Source organism: Crotalus tigris, unplaced genomic scaffold, assembly GCF_016545835.1.
Source record: "Crotalus tigris isolate CLP2741 ecotype Arizona unplaced genomic scaffold, ASM1654583v1 scf7180000019478.12717781048:2074007, whole genome shotgun sequence".
NCBI classification, from domain to species: domain Eukaryota; kingdom Metazoa; phylum Chordata; class Lepidosauria; order Squamata; family Viperidae; genus Crotalus; species Crotalus tigris.
Window position 1 is genome coordinate 1,314,450 of NW_024097560.1, and position 19,826 is coordinate 1,334,275.

A 19,826-nucleotide genomic window follows, 5' to 3' on the forward strand; every position below is an offset into this window, starting at 1 on the left:
CACGGGCGCGTCGCCCGCCCTCTATTGACGCTCTGTGCGGCGGCAGCAACGCAGCGCCTGCAAAACAGACAAGATGGCGGCGCTGCGGGCGTGTGGCGTACGGGCCGCGGTGCTCCTCAGGCCCGGCCTGGCCCGACCTCCGCCGGCCGCGGCCTACCACGAGAAGGTGGGCTAGGCCGGAGAGAGGAGGCGGGAGACGGTCCGGCGTTCCCGATGGACTACAACTCCATCAGTCCCGATAACGGGAGTCGCAGCCCCGCCCCTCGAGAGCGCCGAGCCTGCCCAGGCTGTCAAAGGACGGGCTGCAGAACGCGGGTCCCGGCAAAGCGGACACGCGTCAAGCCCGGGGATGGTGGGAAGGGAGCGAGGATCACAGGCTGGGGCTTATGGAGCGGGCGGGAGGAGGCCGGGCCGGGCGCGGTGATGTGTTTCCCTGACGGGCGGAGGAGGAAGGGAGGGAGCGCCCGGGGCTGTGCGTTTTCCTCCTCCCTCCTGGGCCCTTTTCCCTCTTGCGCCGCCTGTTCCTGGAAAGCAGCAAAGCGCGTTTGGCGAAATCGAAGCGCTTCGGGATTGGCTGGGGCTGATAGCGGGGAGCTGGGCGGAAAGGGGTGAGCCCAAGAGCCCCGATGCCCTGCAGTCACTGTCCTTGGCCTCCTCTCATAGCGATTTGGGGGCGAATAAGCCTCCCAGCCCCAGTTTTAGGGTGCTCAAAGGTCACATTTTGCATCCTCCAAACAAGCTGGAAGGTGGTAGAGAGGAGCCCTGTGTTATTTGGGGAGGCTTCTCTGCCTCTCTTCTCTATTAGGAGAATTCTCTCAGCTGCTCAGGGATCATCATCTTGGTTTTGCCCCGAATTTTCTCTTTCAGGTCGTGGATCACTACGAGAACCCCAGGAATGTCGGTTCCCTGGACAAGAAGGCAAAGAATGTGGGGACTGGCCTTGTGGGGGCTCCAGCCTGTGGGGATGTCATGAAATTACAAGTAAGCAAAGGCCCTGCTTTTCCCAGGAAGCTCAGCCTTCCCGGCCTGTCCCATCCCTTTCTGTTAGCTTTGTATGGACGGGCAATTGGTGTCTTTTAACTACCCTCAGGTCGAGGTGGACGAAAACGGGAAAATCGTTGACGCCAGGTTTAAGACGTTTGGCTGCGGGTCAGCAATCGCTTCAAGTTCTCTGGCGACTGAGTGGGTGAAAGGGAAGACGGTATGTCCTGCCCATTTCAAATCCTTGGCCCTATTTAATTGGAGTTACGTCCCGTCTTCCATCATCTTTGAGGACATTTGTGAGCCTTCAGCCTTGATGGGGCAGTCTCATGTAAAATATCGTGAGAACCTTCTTATCAGTGAGATCCTTGGGAAAGAGTTACCAAGAGCTACCCAGGCCTTGCTAAACTATCAATTTGGGTCAATTTCAGGTTGATGAAGCTTTGAAGATAAAAAACACGGATATTGCAAAAGAGCTCTGCCTGCCACCAGTAAAACTGCACTGCTCGAGTGAGTAGGATTTTCACTGTGGTTGTTGATTGCGTTCCTGGAGATCTTTGTTTCCCCTGCTGGAAGCAGCAACATCACGTGTTTGCAGGCTTTGGCAGCTTCTCTCTCTCTCTCCTTCTCCCCAGTGCTTGCAGAAGACGCCATCAAGGCTGCCTTGGCGGATTACAAGCTGAAGCAAGGGTCAAACACCTCTGGACCCGAGAAGAATGCAGCCAGTATGTAGGGCTCCTTTGCACCGCAAGACCTGGAATCCAGCTTCCCTTCATTCCACTTGTAGCCTCAGCACAACATCTAGGCACTGACCCATCAACATCTGCATTTTGGAAACACGCACAACTCATACGCACAATATTAAGACTGTACTACAGCCAACAGGATGCCGCAGCTTTTTGCCCTTGGCTTCTTTTCCTTTATGTGTGTGAATAATCTTCCTCTGAGATTTGATTTGTAGCCTTAGGATGGCCCCTGAAGGGGGATTAAAGCTGTCTCTTAGTTACAAAGAAAATTCCCAGGGCCATTTCAAGTATGATTCTTGAGTCCACAGGAACAAGCAGTGATGTATGATATCCGAAGGTTCTCCCTCCAGGGGTAGATTTAGAGCAGTACGGAAGCTCTTTGAGCTTATAACTACATTTCTGGTCCTTGATTTGGATGTAACAGCGGGGTAATTTTATGCTGCTGGCCTCACATTCCCCTGACACGAGGGAAAAACCTGATAAGTACAGTAAAGCTGTCTCTGTTTTGTTATTTTCTAGCTTGGAATTCTAAAGAAAGGAATATATATTTTATTTCACCTGATTGTTAATGCACAAATTTCAGAATTGTTTGCTGTTCAGCCTGTGGTACGCATGCAGAGATAATATATGTTTGTTCTATAGAACAATGAGTTCTTTTAGTTTGTGTTTATTTATATCCCATCTCTACTATTTTTATAAATAACTCAAGGCGGAGAACATACCTAATACTCCTTCCTCCTCCTCGTTTCCCGATAACAACACCCCTGGGAGGTTGGCTGGGCTGAGACAGGGACTGACCCAAAGTCACCCAGCCAGCTTTCGTGCTTAAGCAGGACTAGAATTCACATCTGGCTTCTAGCAACATAAAACACAAGGCCAAACTACCCATCTGCCGGCAAAAAGTTGCTTGTTGGCTGGGGAATTCTGGGAGTTGAAGTCCATACATCTTCAAGCTGCCAAGCTTGAGAAATACTGTACCAGGCCTGGAGACCACTTTATTTTTTATGTCCGTCCTAATGACTTTGGAAGTCTGGCGCTTTCCCCCCTGTTGCGTGGTGGTATCTATAAGCTTGTGATCTTTTCATTCCCCAAATCTGGTAGCTCTGGACAGTCTGGAGAACCGGCCTGAGAGAGCAGCAGAATGTACAGCAGGCTTTCATTTCTTAGCACGTGCAAAACAGCAGCTGCTGCTCTTGGTGATTTTATTAAAAAAAGTCTGCCTCATTGGAATAGGATCTATTGAAGGCGCCAGAGGGGACTGTTTTTGAATTAGGGATCAATTGACATGTCCAGGCTGGCTGATCAGATGCCTACGGCCCCAACGTGGCCATTCACTTCTGCAAAGGCTACCCAGGCAGCAAAATCTGCCGCTGCATTCTTCAGAGGCCAGGGAGAAGAGCAAGCCGGCAGATAGTGGGCGGCGGGAAGGTTTTTCACCCCTGTCAAGTGCCAGCTGCCACCCTGTGTTTGGGATAATTTATTGGCAGCTCAGGTTTCCAGCCAAAACAGTCCTCAGCTGCCGAAGCATCATCTGCTTGCAGTTGATCCCAGCAACTGGATAATCCACTCGGAAGCCATCCCAGTCAACAGTAGGCCTCCTCATTCAAAGGCAAAAAGGAGGAGATGCTTAAAAATAAACCATCCTGAGATGTTTTGGATCTGAAGAGTGCCTTCTGCTGAACAGGAGATTTGGTCAAAAGGGCCGAATCGACCCATTTTAGTCTGCCCATTTTCACCAGTGTTTTAGAATCAAAAGTTTTCCGTAGCAGATGATTTTCTAGTCCCCATTTTAAAAGCTCTCCAAGAAACAGCTTAGATAGCGACAGTATTGCTTTTTCTCTTTTAAATCTCCCTTTAGGCACCACAAAGGCATCCCTGCTCCCCTGAGCTCTCTAGTACAATTCGTTCTGAGGGCCTGTCGTGCCAGCTGGGGTAACAAAATGCAAGCCCAATTTAAACAACGCAGACCTTGCAGCAGAGAGCCAGGAAGGAGCCAGAGGCATTGCTGCTTTCAACAGCCCTGGAGGGGGGGGGGCTTTGAATAAGGGGCCACCTCAAGTCAGGCGGGCAGGGAAGGGAGGCAGAGAGGCTTCGGCTGAAGCTCTCCTTGAAGTGGGAAGAAGAAATGAAAGTAGATGTTCTCTCCAACTCCTTCTTTGCCTGTCATAAATATTGGACAGATTTCTCTAAATCTGGCCCATGTTGGTCACAGACAACCCGCAGCAACAGCTAAATTACAGCCTCCCTTTGTTCCAGGAAGCAGCCCGATCTTTAGTGCTCCAAGAAGCCTTTTTTTAGTCCTCCTGAGGTTTCTCCCAAATTCAAGATCAGCATTTTCACTTTTTTTTCACAAGCTCTGCCTTGTCGAACAGCCGCTTTGCCACGGGGTTGTTGCTTCTGCTTCTGAGAAATTAGGCAAATGGCAAATTAAGGCTTTCTCTGAAGGGGGACCTTGACATAAAGTGGAGAAAGGCTGTACAAGCAGATCAAGAATTGGGTTTTTTAAAGCAGGGCTGTGCTGGGAGTTGAGCACATGCAGAGAGGGAAGAGATGCACCCCATCCTCTTGCTAATGAAAAGGGCCCAAAGTGGCATCCGGGTTGCCCATTACAAGCCAAGGGTGGGAAGAAGGTTGCAGTTTCCCTCAGCTCACTCCACCTGGCCACCTGTTCCAAGGAAAGGGAGGCTGGTCAACTTTCAGCTAGGCTGAGGATGCCCACATCCAAACAAGGAGAGAAGCAACCTAGAACCAGCTGCCTTTTGAAAAGCACCTTTGGGACAATCCCGAAGGACAGGGCCCCAAACCTTTGGCAACTTGCTGAGGGCCACCCTTGTCCAGCAGGGGCCTGGACCACACGAACACCATCCTCAAGGCCTGTTTTCCTCCACCCCAATTCTCTCCTTTGCTGAGCTTCTTTCAGCCTTCAAAGCAGGCAGAATCTAGCCCGCCCAGTGGAAGGCAGGGGGAAAATCTCCATCTGGAGGCCTCTATGATGCTCTCCTTCTGGCCCAAGAATGCCGGCTATTTCCTCTTTTAATCCCCAGAGAGAAAGTCGTTTCACGACAGCGTTTGCTCCCCCCTTCCATCAAAAGACAGCCCACCCGAAGGAGGGCTGGAGAACCTTTTGGGACTGTTTAGGAAACGTCCAAGGACAATGACCAGCATCCCAAGAAAGCTTAAATCAAAGACCAGCATGGCGAGGTAGGACAACAGAGTTTAGCTGGCCCCTCTCCGAATAATTCAGTGAGTCGAAGAGCACGGCGCAAATCCTGTAATTCAGATTTTGAAGGGTGGTTTGGGTGTAATCTGAGACTGAAGGAACCATTTCCCAAAAAAAAAAAAAAAAACCCAGAGTTTATGAGCTGCATATTAAGCAAGAAATCTCTTTTGGCGGGGGGAGAGACCCTCTCCCACTTGTATGACAACAAGTCTTTTGCTATTTCAGATACTTCATAGGCTGTCTGGGGAATTCAGTGCACGAAAACCACCCAGTCCTCATCCACACATACACAGAAGCCTGCTTTATTATTTCTTTTTAATGGAACATACATCTATAATGGAGAAGAATACATGTGGGGTTATTGTAGGCTTATGAGGGGTCAGACAAGGGAAAGGAACATTACAGTTATGGCATTTTATTGAATTTGGGTGATTTTTTGAAATCATTGGCCATATTAACCAATTAGTTGTGCTGGCTGGGGTATTCTGGGAGTTGAAGTGCACACATCTTAAAGCTTAAGAAACCACAGTTCTAGGTGTTTGGACATATAGCTTCTGCCACACATGGACTTTAGCCACCCATGGGCTGGGTTGAAAAAGTGGTCTAAAACATCTGGAAAGCGGAGAAAGGCTGTAATGTTGCGTTTTTATCAACACGGTGCCCTTCCTCACGTTTTAAGGTTTAGGAAGCCCTAGAAAAAGATGCTGAGAGTTTCACAAAACCCTCTTCATGCTAACCCAGTTGGGGTTTAGCTTGTTGCAAAGTTCCCAGTTATTGTCATTTCCAGCCCCGTTAGAGACGCTCATTCAAAAATGGCCTTGAAGTGTAGGACTGCAGAGAATCCCAGAGAGGGTCCGAGTCTAACCCAGATAAGTCTTCAATACTACAATAAATGTTTCAGTCTGCTAAATTTATAGATGTTTTTACTAGGATTACAAGGATCACCCTGGGAGAAGCCCAGTGGGAGGAAAAGTCATAAATATCAGCTTTGCAAAGAGGCTGGGAAAAACCAAGAAGGAATTTTTGTTGCAAATAGTTTTCCTGACACACAGCTTCTTCAAGGCTTGTCATAAACCAGGTCAATCTTATTCACCTCAGCTGTAAGGCTTACCGAAATGTTTTTCTAGTTGACCCAGAAAGAGATTAGCACTTGGAAATCTGAAATCCAATGTCCTCCGTCAAATATAAAAACATTTTTTAAAAAAATGATCAAAAGTCTCCCCCCCCCAATAATTGAATTTTAAAAAGCCCCAAAATATTTTCAATATGTTTGAATGCTCAAAAATATGAGCCCTCCCTCCTCCAAAGGTTAACAACCATTTCGACAAGTGAAGAACTTTGGCGTTGAACATAGATAAAAACCCAGCTCTGTTGGGCTTCATTCACTCATGAAAGTCCTCAGTATCTTCTCCTCCACACACAGAAGTCTGAGTGTTTGAAGATCTTTAAGAGGAATAATTATAAGAAATGTCATCAGATTCTTCTCAAGGTTGGTTGTGTTGAGCGATCAGATCTCCTAAAGTGTCTGGAGAACTTGGAGTTAAGCATTCTCAGAACGTGGGGGGGGAGGAATCTTGGGTTGAGTGGTGGGATCCATTGCATATTGTTGCCATTGCTCAGATGGAAACTGTACTTAAAATCTCAAATCAGACTGGCCATTTTGAAAACATGTGGCTGTTAGTTCAGCTTTCAAAGCTGACACTAAGGAAAGTAAATGAATTAATCATCGATATAAGGGACAACTAAACAGAGTTGAGCCAAGATTTGCTTTAAAAGAAATACAGTATTGGTGTGAAATAACTTCAAGTTTGGCCCAAAGAGGATCTCGTCAGCAGTGGAGAAAGAAAGATCTGGACGACTTCGTGGTTGATAAGAAGGGGAACCAATTAGCTCTGCACACAACCTTGCTGCAAAATTGAGGGTTGATATAAATAAAGGTTGACCCAAAGAGCCCACCTCAAAAATTATGTATGTCGGTGCAGATATGCTCTCCCTGAGAGTGGGAAAGTCCTTGAGGTCTGTATTAGGATGGTTCCTCCAGAATAGTCCCAGAACCACATTGAAGAATATGCATCTTCAGCAGGTCTTCAAGATAAGTTCTATCTTACTTGCTCAGTGATATCTGGCTACATCATGACATTACGGTCACTCAGCTTCCCCCTCCCCCCTCAAGATGTGTTAAACAATTCTCATCACCTCCCGGGGCATGTTGGCAGGGAATGATGGGAGTCTGGGTTTCCCACAGCTGGAGGGCGCCAAGTTGGGTAAGTCTGCATAATTGAAGAAGGTCCATTAAAGCAAAACCACAACAATGTAGAACTTTGGGGTGTTTCCTAGCATGGGAGGTGGCTAACTTGTCTTCTTTACAGGTAATGTAAAGATCTGCTCCCTTCTATTTGATAAACAGATCCCTGTAGATTTTTATATTATAAACTGTCCCCCCACTGATGGGAACAGACCCCCTTCAGTTTTGGGACTCTTCTGTGGGGTCAAGAGTCAGTGGGATGCTGAGCGCCTCCTTCTCCTTCTCACCTTCTGAGATGGGCAGGGCAGAATTCTCGGTGGATGGGGGTTCCTTGGACTCCTCAGGAGGAGATGGATGGGTCTCCACCCCAGATGGGACCTCTTCTTTGGCCTCAGCATCTTCCAAATTGTTTGGAGCTGATGTCTCTGGAGGCAGATCAGCCTCAGCTGGTGATTTTTCTTCTTCTTCATCTTCTTCTTTGGAGCTGCCACCCTCCACTCCTTCTGTTTTTTGGGCCCCTCCCTCTTTTCCTTCAACCGGTGAGTCTTCCACAGGGGCACTTCTCCCATTCGCCACGATGACCTTGGTCGGAGACTTGAGGTTCTGGGCAGCAGCCAAGATGTCGGCCTGCAACTGTTTGGTGGAATCCACCGGCTCCTCTCGGTCCTCATCAGAGATCTTCTCAGGGACTTCGCTGAAGGCCTTGGCGCCCCCGGCCTTGTCGTTCTGGTCCACGTACTTCTTTTTGGGAAAAGATGACGGGTAATAGGCAGAGGCCTTGTGTTTCTGCTGTGTGATGACAGCTGCACACACGATGGAAAGGAAGATGAGGAGCAGGGAGCCCACCACAATGATCAAGAGCATGTACGTTTGGAAGAAGTCCACAATGCCGTCGAGGATGTTGAACGAGTGCGAAGTGCCATTGACCGAACTGACCACGAGGCTCCCCGAAGTGGGACTCACACTCAGCGTCACCCTGGCAGAAGAGGGGTCAGGGGAAGCCCCCTCACCGTCTCCGCTCCCCTCGTTTTCTTCCAGGGCCAGGTTCTCGATCGATCTCGAGGCACAAAAGGGCACCACCAAGAGAAGAAGCACACAGAGAGGGTGCATGGCCGCCATGACAAGGCTCAAAGGACCAGACAAATGTCTGAAAAAGACACAAGGGGTCTGTTATTCTTCACAGGGTTTTGAATCAAAGAAACCTTTTTTCTGGAAGGATTTCTCATTTCCACACCAAAAATAAGTTCAGAGCTAAAACAAGCGAACCCGAAGAATTGCAATCGTGCATGGAAAGCAAATATTTGCCCCATGCCCCGGTCTATTTCCTGCTTTTAATACCCATTTTACACTGATCTTGTATAAAATCTATGAGCCTCCACCAACCTGTAATGGTTTATGTTGTTTTGTTTTTACTTGATTTCTTTTGTTGTTTGCAGTTCTGATTTGTGACGGTAATAAAAATATTCATTTATTCTAAAACCCACAGAACAATAAACCAGCCTGAAGTTTCAAGTGTTAGGCAAAAGAATACAAAGCAGAGCCTCTCCATACCAGCTTTGGGTCCTTGGGGGGTCTCTGCCTTGGTTCTCAGTGGGAATCCCTGGCCTGCAGAAGGTTAGAGGGGCGTGTCAAGAGGTTTCCAAGCTGAAGACCCTCACTCTCTATCCCGATTCCAAAGGGGCAGCTAGACAGGGAGTCCTGGATCCCACAGGTTGGTGATCTGACCGGGTTTAAGATGCCTTCACGGGGACAGAGAAATGCAGCCCAAAACTCCGATTCAGCTTTAGAAGCAGCTGCATTAATTCACATCTGTCAGTTAAGTTTGGGGTGTCTCTGCAATGGGGGGCAATTAAGTTATTCTGGTCTGCCCAAACTCAGAGCCAAGCCCGACATGAGAGCAGCTCTCTGTTCAGAAAAGGAGAGGCAGAACTTTCTGTTTGGGAATCTGGGCATCACTCCGTGCCCGGAGTTGGTTTGCAGCCTCGGCTGCTCTCAGTAATTATTGGGATGGTGGTGTTTAAGTATCCCGAATTGGCCTGAGCAGAGCACAGCTGGCAGCGGCAGAAATTCCTGAGCTTGGAGCCTCTCAACAGAAAGGGCTCTCCGGGCTGAGCGATGCTAGACAGCTCAGGAACGCTGCTAGCACTCCTGTCCCTCTGGTTTACGTTAGGCCCCGTTAAGCTATCCGGTAGATCTAAATAGAGTTCAAGAAATGTCTCCATTCCTCCTCTCTCTCTCTCTCTCTCTCTCTCTGAGGACACACATCCTGGTCTTAATTTGGAACGCCCACAAGACTTTAGAAGTCCAGCCTAGAATTCTCAGGGATGTCCTTCTGCACATGACCAGAAGCTGACCTTTCCTAGAGACAGTCCAGGCTTTGAGACTTTTTTTCTTCCAAATTCCAGATGTTTTGCTAAAAGCAGCCAAACTGAAAGCCAATCCTTTCTTAGCCAGCTGAGGGCAACCCTCCCCCCCCCTTTGCCAAGCCTGGAGCCTTCCTGCAGCCCCCAGAGTGGGTGGTCTGGCCATCTGGATGTCTGGGGGGCCGGAACACCTGGAGGTTCCTGGACGGGCTGCCAGATGTGATTGGTCCCACTTTACAGCAGTTGTGCTGCTTTCAAGCACCTCTAAAACTTCAGCAGAACAACATTGTGGGTCATTGTGGATCAGAGGAGACCGAGAGCAGCCGGAGGGGGCTTTGCCAGGCCAGCCCCCACCAGGAGCTATCAGAGAGGTCCTTCCTTGAGTTCCATGGTCCAAATTTGCCTGATCTCCGTCCTCTGTTTGAATGGTTTTTCTTAATAAGGGATGCTGAAATAAAACGCCCTTCATTTTCCAGCCGTCTCCTTTTCTTTCCTGCCTCTCCGTCCACAATTTTGGGGGTGGGGGGAACATCTCGGTGCCCTGCTCTCCTGTGATCAGAGAGGCAGCTCTCTGGCTCCCCGAGCTAGCTTTTTGCCCTATCTGGCATCCCAAATCCACTGTGTTCCCAGGGTGTAAAGCTGCAGGTTGGGGTGGTGGTGGGGGTCTGCCTTGCACCCCCTCCCCTTCCCTTCAAAGGAAGTCAACTAGAGGTTTCCGAGCAGCTCAGACATCACCGTCCCATTTCTGGTAGTCACAGGTAGTCTGCTGCTGAGGGTGGAGGCTCTGCTCAGCTCTACAAACCTGATGTAAACCCCAAGCTTAGAGTACCCCAGTAGAAATTCAACTTTTTTATCCCCTGCTGCAGTATCTGGGAAGAAAGAGTCCTCCAATCCTCGGTCCTTGTTCCTGGGAATGCCTCCAACCCCGTGGCTTTGCGCAGACTGCCTCAATACAGTTGTCCGCCTCCCTCCCTCCCTCCTTCCCCAAAAGCATAACATATTCTCTAAACCCACTTTAGCTCTCTGTAATCTGAGAGCTCTCCGGTTCTCTTGGCAGGAACAAATTATCAAATGGCAATTAAATCAACAGGCCAGACTCCGGCTCGGGATCCCAGACCCCTCAGCCCCCCCCCCCCAGAGCCAGCTGCAGAATCTGGACCAAGAGGGGATATTTAATTCTACTTTATTTCAGGGGGGGTCTTCTCCTGTACTTTCTAGCCCCCTGGCCCCCCCAGGAACACGTCCACCCAATCTGTACTTGGACTCAGTGAGTCCAGTCAATAACACAAAGGATGGACTGATGGAAATAGATAGATAGATAGATAGATAGATAGATAGATAGATAGATAGATAGATAGATAGATAGATAGATAGATGAGAAAGAAGAGAAGGGGGGAGAGAGAGATGATACAATAGAATTTATGAACGTGCTACTTGAAAAGATAGGCAAATCCCTGTAAATTTACCTCTTTTTATTATTGTAAATTCAGCAAAGTCAGAAGAAGGATGCAGTCACTAAGAAAAACAACAATAAAGGCTAACAGTAGAGGTTGGTTCTCTGCAGTGGGGGGGTGTCTTCTCTCTTTAGGGCCCCCAGGCTCACCATGCAAAAGAGGAGACACCACAGGGCCTGGTTGTCAGTCAAGCGGAAGCACTTTGCACATGTACAGGAGAAAGGACCCCAGCATGGAAGTCTACCAGTTGGTGTGGGGGGAGGGGGATGAAGAGAGAAGAGAACGGGTCAAGATGAGCACCAGAAGGCTTGGACCCCCAGACCTCCCCCCAAAAGGGTGCCTGTTCCAGCCCAGGCTTTGCAGCTTTGGGGAGGCCGATGGGTGCCCGTCACGCAGCTCTCAAGGGCTGGGTGCACGAGGGCAAGAGAAGGCGGCGAAAGTGCTGCGTGGGCATCAAAGGCAAACTTTGCAGGGGTGCAAATTGTGCTTAGAGGCAGACGCAGCTTTGTCTCCCCCATTGATCCACAGGGAGCCTCATTTGGCCTCTATCGGACAACAGCATCCCTGAACATGCCCAGAGTGCCCGGCCCTCTCGCCTCTTCACAGTGGCAGCGCTCCGGATGCAAGGGGGAAAATTCTGCTGACGGTTGCTCACCGGCCCTCCCAGCTCTTTCTGAACCCCTGGAATTAAAACAGGGGCAGAGGCTGCCTCTGGCCACCCTCGCAGGGCTCTCAGAAAGTGGCACGGGCTGCCTGGCAGGGGCGGGTGGCAGGATCCCATCAGAGCCCCCCACGGCCAGGGAGAATAGCAGAAAGACCCCGACTGAGCCGAGCCAGCTGGGCCCCTGAGCAGGAGAAGGGAGATGCCTGGCATGGACTCACCCGGGGCAAAGGCTGGTTCCTCCGGGGAAGTCTCTCCTAGACGGGGTGCCTGGATGGGCTCTGCTCCGTTCTGCTCTCTGCAGCCGTCCTGGGCAGCTCTGAGCCAGGCCAGCTTGTTTGCATTAAATCTGGTTTCATGTGGGAATGGGAGGGTAGGAAGAGGGAAGGGCAGGACAGCCCCAAACAGCTCCCCTCTCCGTCCCTTCCCTCCTCTTTTCTTCTGGAGGCAGAGCCCCCTCCTCGCTGGGAGGGACCGTGCAAGGCACAAGGGGGGGCCGGGCTGGAGGGGGGAGATTCCTGTCCTGCACATCTTCCCAAAGGCAGAAGTCCCAGAAATGGCTCACCAAAAATTTCTTTCTTTCTTTTCTTTCTTTCTTTCTTTCTTTCTTTCTTTCTTTCTTTCTTTCTTTCTTTCTTTCCTTCCTTCCTTCCTTCCTTCCTTCCTTCCTTCCTTCCTTCCTTCCTTCCTTCCTTCCTTCCTTCCTTCCTTTGTTCCTTTCTGTTTCATATCTGCGGCAGTTTTGGACGAGCCATCTGGAGGAAAAAGGAATGCTGGTTTGTTTTAACTTGGAACCGTTGCTCATATTTCTCTCTCTCTCTCGGTTCCTGGCTCTGGACAGGCACTAACCAGGATTCAAATGTAAATGCAAAAGTCGATGCAAAATTGCTTTAAAGGGAGGAACCAGGTGTCAAGGGAAGGGGCAAAGAAGCCACTTTCTAAGCCCATAGCAAGTTCTGAATCCTCTTCCAAATTATTTGCCCCAGAAGAACATGGGTGCATCTGAGCATGTACTAAGTTTCCTTTCTTTCTCAAACAGCCTGTTTGGTTTTCTCTTCTCCTTGATTATGGTGTCTCACTGAGGAAAGATTGGCGGAGAAGATAAATGTTGGCATTACACTAAGCTTTAGCAAGTTGCAGAAACATGATTGTGAAAGGAGCCTGTTGTGGCTTATTCCACAATCCCTGGGCAAATTGCATAATTTAATTCAATTAGGTGCCAGCAAATGAAATGAGGGTGCTACGTTTCTAGTCAGCGCAATGGAGGAATGTCAAATTATACAGCAAATCCCTCCTCTTCCAGAGTCCGTAATGGGTGGTTCTGCTGCACAACGCGCACACACACACACACAGAGGTTTGTGGTTAAGGCATCTCCAGAGAACCATAGTTTTATTCCAGTCAAGCCTGCAAATGAAACTTGAAACCCTTCTTTGCTTTGAGTTTCTTCAGGACCCCGGGAGAGTGCAGGGAGGAGGCTGAGAGAAAGAGGGCAAGGGAAGAGTTAAGCTTTAAAAATTATTTTTCCCCTCTAAAATGCCTTATCAGGATCGTAAATACATTGCTGTCACATCCTAGGAATTCTCACTGGCGGCAGAAAGAATTCCAAGACACGAACTCTTTCCTATGAGAAAGAAAAGTCAAATGAAGCCAAGACTGGGAAGATATTTGCAAAGATTTCTGCCTTTCGGTTTTCCTGGCTTTTTTCCTCCCAAAAAGGATGTGGCAGTTGAGCAAATGCAGCTTCTCAAGGGCGCTGCAGCTGTAAGTAGAGCGAAGGCTAAAGAGCAGATCCAGAGAAGGGGAATCTCAGATTGTGGGGATCACACGGAGGGCAAAGATGTTGAGGAACTTGAAAGCTGGCAGGTCTTTATGACTCCAGGGCAGGGAGTCAAAATCACACCCTCCATGGGGCAGGCTCCAGAGATCACGTATGTATGCAGCAGGAACAGGAGACAACACACACACACACACACACACACACACACACACACACACACACACAGAGTAAGAAAAGGACGCCTGGGAATACCAGGGAGATTGCATTGGGAATTATCATCCCGCTGGCATCCAGTAACTTCCCTGGAGGAAGCATGCTGGCTGGGGGATTCTGGGAGTTGAAGTCCAGACAGCTTAAAGTAACCAAGGTTGAGAAAGACTGAACTAAGGGCTTGTCTCTGTACAAAAGCCACCTTTGAAATGGCAAAGCAGCAGGCTGGATGGCTTGCCCCCCACACGGGGGTCCCTCCCAGGCTAAAATGATGCTGCCTGTGGCTTGGTGAGCCCCAAGATCACTGTAGCTCTCTGCCACTCTCTAATTTGGCTCCTCCTGCAGCCCTGTGGAGACGCTGGAGCACAGGCCTAACCGGCAATTTAGCTGAATTCTCTGGCTGGCTCTGCTTGTAATTTGGGTTGGGTATTTTTTTATTTTATTTTACTTTCCCCCCCTCTCTTCCAGCTGAATCAGCAGCTCCATGCCCAGAGATTGCCAACTGCTAACCGGCTGCAAAGACAGTCTTTGTTGCGTAGCGTTTGCACACCTAAAGGAAATTATTTGGCTCTCAGGAGTCTGCAAGCATTGCCTGCAAGTATTGCAAGTCACAAGGGCACTGAGAAGGGCAGTCCTCGCCCTTACGACCGTTGTAGCAGCATCTCCCACGGTCACAGGATCAAAATGGGAGTGTTTGCAGCCAGCAGGTATTTGCGATGGCTGCAGCGTCCCAGGTGCAGGGGAGCGCCATTTACAATCCTCTCCACCTGGTTGGAAGAAAGAGTTGGGGGTTCCAAAGTGAGCCGAGGCTGCGCAAGAACAAATAAAAAAGAGATCCAAGGAGGAAAGAGGAAACATTTACTCCTAAAAGCAAAACAGTTTCTCTTTAGGGGCAGCTGCAGAGAAATGGGGTACAGGGGCTGACTTTTATAGGAGGAGCTTGAAGTGTCTACGTGTTGATTCTAGGGTGACACTTGAGAGGTGTGCGCGTGTCTATGTGTGTGTCTGTGTGTGTGTGTGTGTGTGTGTGTGTGTGTGTGTGTGTGTGTAGGTATGTTTATTCTTATGAACATGCAGTTCTTCTGGGAGACCTAATTTAATTAACTCTGTTTGTGTTTGCAGACCTTAACTTTTGATATGCAGATCAGGTCTGGGTAACTTACTGTATTGCGGGGTTTGAGGAAGTTTTAGTTGATTCACTGAGTTTCAGCTTGACTGTCAATTATCTAGTGGGAGACGCTGATCCTCAGGCCATTGTGGATTCTGTTAATATTTTAAGGGAAGATGGAAACAGTACAAAGAATAAAACATATGGGGATATAAAACTTCCCACAACCTTTTCCGACTCACAGATTTTATTAAAAGGCATCAGCTGCAGCTCTCAAAGACTTTTTAATAAAATTTGTGAGTCGGAAAAGGCCACAGACCGACTCCTGATGTTTTGCCCCCACAGATTAAACCGGCTCTCCCCCTACAAGGACTAGAAGCATGTTTTGAAACCAGATGCCAAGATTAGGAGGAAACTAGGCTCAATGTTGGCCTTTCTGAAATGCCGGAGGGAAGGGGTCTCCCCAGCCAAGGGCTGTCTTGAGGGTTTTCGATCTTGCGTTTTCCAGGACACCGTGCCTTCTTCTGGGGCTTTCTGCACTCTGCGGATGGAGCCAGGAGACAGACTGTTGGGTCTACTGCGTTAACCTTGACTGTCTTCTCCTGGGTTATCTGCGGCCTTGGCTTTGACCAGAAAAATCAAGGCTGTTTGACTTTGCAAGCCAGAAGCAAGGATGACGAGAAGAAAGGAGAGTTTGAAAAAGAGGGAGGAGAAGTATCTGAGTGTCTTTTCACAATAACTGGTGACTTTCCTAATTTGGGGTACCAAACAAGGCAGCCCTAAGAATACAGACAACTGAGTTCTGCATCTGCTGATCCAGAAAATCTTAGATTATCCCCTTCTTAAACTGAGATCATCATTCTTGGCAACCTTGAAAGCCTCCGTAACTCTTCTGGGCTAGGAATTCCTCTGAAGGTCTCTACCATCCCAGAGATGGGTGGGTAGATCTGAGCTGTTGCCCAGAATTCAAGGACCACAGGCGCTGTGGGGTCCACGATCCTTAAGGTGGGTCCTGGGGAAGCCCATCCTGCAACTTGCTTGGAGACCCCACAAGGAGCGGGAACGGGCTGCCTTCTTACACCCTATCCGTGCCCCAAACGGACAAAGCTGCAGGTCAGCTGAGTATGGAGATGAAGCCTTTGGGGATGAATCCAGCTTTGACCACAGCTGGCAGCAAATGAAGCTGACCCTTGGAACCGTTTGCCTCATGGCCCATCCAGGGCCTGACCTCACCCCAGGCAGTTGGAGGAACAAGCCCTTTGGGGGAATGCCTTGCCAGTCTGGAACTTGAAGGGTTAGAAGGGCCAAATGTGCAAAGCAGGGAAGGCAGTGATGGCTTTGCAGGTGGAGGCCAGCTCAGTGAACACAACACACACACAACACACACACACACACACACACACACACACACACACAAGCCTATTTCTTTGGAAGTGGGCTGGAGAAACAGAGTCTTTTGGCTGAAGCTCAATGGAGAGCCAGTCCAGGAGAGCCGCCCTCAGCCTTGTGGGCATCAGGAATGCCTCTGATGTGTCCGAGGTTGGCTCTGCAGGGTTTCATTGTGGCCACCAGAGGGTCCACCCAAATGCCCACCTTGAGGGAGGAGTTCTCTTCCCCAAACCGCTCCATCCCCAGCGCAAGTTGGTCTCCGTGGAGCCCTGCAGCTTTGCACGTGGCGATGAAGGAGGAGGTGGAAAGCCCCACAGCTTTGTTGAAAGAAAATCACCCTCCTGGGGGAACTGCAGGCCCTTTTTTCTTCTAGGAGGCAGTGGGGCCTGTCGTCCATGAGGGACAGCAAGTTGCAGTGTCCGGAAGAGTGCAGATGAAGAGCCCAGAACTGTCTGCATGGGGGCACGGCCTGGCTTGGGGGTCAGGGAACAAAGGCAGATTCCCAGACTTCTTTGGGGCAGGACTGGGTATTTCCAGCATCCGCCAGTTCTCAAGTTCCCACCTGAGTTTGCATGCAAATTAAACCCATTTGCCTCCATCATGAACTGCGGGGTGGAAAGCACCCCCAGCTGATGTCTGGCTTTGGATTTTTCACTGGCAAAAATCCTGGTGACGATTCCATGGATGGCTGGGAGAAAGAGATGCCGCAAGCAGCCTTGCCTGGCAGCAGAGCTCAAGCAGGACTCTGTGCCTCCCAGCATGGGAGAGCTGATTCATCCTGATGGAATGAAGGTTTACATTCCCGACTGGGATGTCAAGGGGGAATTTGCCTCAGATGGATAAATCCCAAAGGCAGGAAGAATGGAGAGGTGGTGGATGTGTGCCAGGTCACAGCCTTGGGGGAAAGGGCTCTGGATCTCCTTGGGATGGGCTGGCACCGGGCATCCCCATTCAGCATCAATGGTAGAAGGGCGGGCAGCTTCTGGGCAGGCTGAATTGCAAGGGAGCCCGGAGAAGGAAGATTGGCAACAGAAGCATTGGCACCCTTGCAGATCCCCTCCTTCCAAATGAGCCTTATTTGGAGAAAGTGTGCCCACAGAGGGCATCAGAAGGGGCACAAAAGGCTAAAAGAAGCCATGGGTGGGGTCAGAACCACTAACTGACTAATTTAGAAGCTTCCGCTTGGTGTGGCAACCTGTGGAGGATGGATGTTTCCTGCTCCAGTCACTTCCGTTTCCCATTTCTCTTCTTTAACCTTTTGCATCCAGGGCACTTGGATGTTGGCACCGACTACCTCTGCCAAGGAAGTGCCCCACTCAGATAAATGCCTGGAAAATGATGCCTGCTTGTGTTATACCTCAGGGAAGAAAATGTAGAATGCCAGGGTAAAGCAGACACTTTTAAAAAAATAATGGATGTTGATCCTCAGGGACTCTTTCTCTCCGTTTACAATGTCCCACCTGGACCCTTTTCCAGAGCTTTTCCTCTGCCAATTCCCACACTCTTGGCAGTTCACAAAAAGGGGCACCGGCCTGTAGGTGCTCCAGAGGGAAGGCGGGAAGGAGGGGGGCCACAAGATCCAGGATCCACACGGCCTCTTTACAAAGAGGACTCTGTGCCAGCACTAATGGGGGTTTAGGCTGGAGCACATCTGGTTTGAATTGCAGAGCAGGGATAAATCAACAACAGACAAGGAAGGAGGAGACAGGAGCTGCCAAGGAAAGATGGGACATGGAGCGCAGTCTTTGGATCTTCAAGACAAAGCAGACACCTCCTCTTGCAACTGCAACAGCAGTTAGTATTTGGGGCAAAGAGAGCTGGCAGACAGACAGAAAGAGGCTGATGCTGGGCTTTCCTTGACAGGCGGGTGGAAGCAATAATGGATCAAATTCCAGTGATTTATGACCCCCCCCATGACAGCACTTGCCAATTTTGCTCGGGCTGAGAATAAACCTTGAAGGCAAAATTCCTGCACGTTTTGGACCTACATATGTCTATATCCCCATTACATTCAGAGCAGTGTCAAATGTGCTTCTAAATTGATGCACAGTTGATGTGTTTTGTGTGCATCCACGTCTATAGAAGTCTGGCTATGTGTTTAAAATATATCAACATCTGCAAATATCAATAAATAGGATATAAATAGGGAGAGTGAAAGACCAGGTCTAAAGTGATGTTTACACTTCTCTGTCTCTCTAATGGTCTTCCTGGTTTGGGCCGCCATCTCGTGGCAATGAGGAGTGTTGTCTTTTACTATATTGTGGGTCAAGAGGGCTTTCCGTCTTCTTCAAATGCTTCTCCCAAAATGTTAGTGGTCAAGGATGTGTCACAACTCCAAGGAGCATTTTCAGGCTGGGAAGCAACAGGAGGGCTATGGTGCGAAATCTGAGCAACCCATCTGGGAACTTTTCAGTGCTTTCAAAAAGTATTAAACATTTTTTTTTAAAAAAAATGTTCCTCCGGTTACTCTAAAAAAAATAATAATCCAGGAATGGATGAGATACGTGGCATTTCTAACACATTTGCGAATGAGGGATTTTCCCTAGATTCTAGAACATATTCAAGTAAAAGAAGAGAATTGCACAATAAAAGATTTGTCTGTAAACACCCCTGAAATTTCACAGTCTAAGTGGAAAACCTTTTTATCTGATGCTACAACAGGAAAAAAGTGTTTCCATTATGAACATCTGAGATCGGTCAGCACAGAGGTAGATTTCAGTTTTGTAGGATTCTATTCAAAACCAACAACTCATCAGAAACCAAAAGCCCTTTCCTTCCTTCCTCCCTCCCTCCCCTCTCTCAAAGGGGCTCCTTTGAAAGCTGCATTTTTTTCTCTCCCTTAAAGGCAGCCCGGCTGGGCATTTGGCAGAATGGAGACCCTGCCTTAACCACAGTGGCTGAGACCTTCCTGGGGGGGAGGGGGGTTCTGCAAAACAAGTTTCCATCCCAGGTTTGCATCAGAGGCAGGCCTGGCCCCCTCTGAGTCATCTCCAAGGGCCCAACGAGATGTTTTCCTCTCGGGCTGATGTTGCAAGATTACGGGCAGAAAAGCCTCTTGAAAAGGGAACATACAGAACCTGTGAGCTTCCTTTAGAAAAACTGCCCATCTTTAAGACTAAAGGTTTGGCCATTGCTTTGAACTCAGGGGCCTGCCAATGTCCGTCCTCTCTCTCCCACACAGAGGAGGAACTTCTATGAGGTTCCTCAGAACCTGCAGGTTCAGGAGAAGTCTAGCTGAGATACATTCCTGGAAAGCTTCCACACCTACTCTGGAGATTCCGGGAGGCAGTTGAATTATCCATCAGAATAAGAGGTGGATAAATATGTTTCCTTTCTGCAATGATGAGAAATGAATTCTACCCATTTCTGCACCATTTTTTCCCTCTGTTTTGGTCAAAAGTCCACAGACAATCCATCTGCAATTTTGGCAATATTTCCCCCCAAAGTATTTTGCTGATTGTTTTCATTTAATTCATACCGTTTTTACAAGCCATTTTCCCTCCTTCCTTTGCCTGCAATGGTCTCCAATGTTTGAGGATCGCTATCACAACAATTTAAAAAACTGCACCTCAAATTTAGAGACCAGCTGGTAAAAAATGAAGGACTTTTCTGCAAAACAAGTCCTACTAAATGCCAAAAAAAGAGAGATTGTGGCTGGCAGGTGGTACCCA

The 19,826-nt window shown here is 49.0% G+C and overlaps 2 protein-coding genes across 4 annotated transcripts; one reads left to right on the plus strand and one right to left on the minus strand.

The window, feature by feature from the left end:
* Positions 1–10: 10 nt before the first annotated feature.
* Positions 11–2,374, plus strand: ISCU (iron-sulfur cluster assembly enzyme). The gene is made up of 5 exons (XM_039362649.1): positions 11–166; positions 868–981; positions 1,091–1,201; positions 1,413–1,491; positions 1,617–2,374. Exons 1-5 carry the CDS (start codon positions 74–76, stop codon positions 1,712–1,714), a joined length of 495 nt encoding a protein of 164 aa, XP_039218583.1. The 5' UTR covers positions 11–73; the 3' UTR covers positions 1,715–2,374.
* Positions 2,375–5,243: 2,869 nt separating this feature from the next.
* Positions 5,244–12,252, minus strand: TMEM119 (transmembrane protein 119). 3 transcript variants are annotated; one of them, XM_039362646.1, is made up of 3 exons: positions 11,892–12,212; positions 11,022–11,249; positions 5,244–8,339 (listed from the first exon to the last, which is right to left on the minus strand). In XM_039362646.1, the coding sequence occupies exon 3, from the start codon at positions 8,309–8,311 to the stop codon at positions 7,412–7,414; it is 900 nt and encodes a 299-aa protein (XP_039218580.1). In that variant the 5' UTR covers positions 8,312–8,339; positions 11,022–11,249; positions 11,892–12,212; the 3' UTR covers positions 5,244–7,411. The 3 variants fall into 3 exon arrangements, with proteins under 3 accessions (XP_039218580.1, XP_039218582.1, XP_039218579.1); XM_039362648.1 differs by lacking the exons at positions 11,022–11,249; positions 11,892–12,212 and adding an exon at positions 12,236–12,252; XM_039362645.1 differs by lacking the exon at positions 11,022–11,249.
* Positions 12,253–19,826: the final 7,574 nt, after the last annotated feature.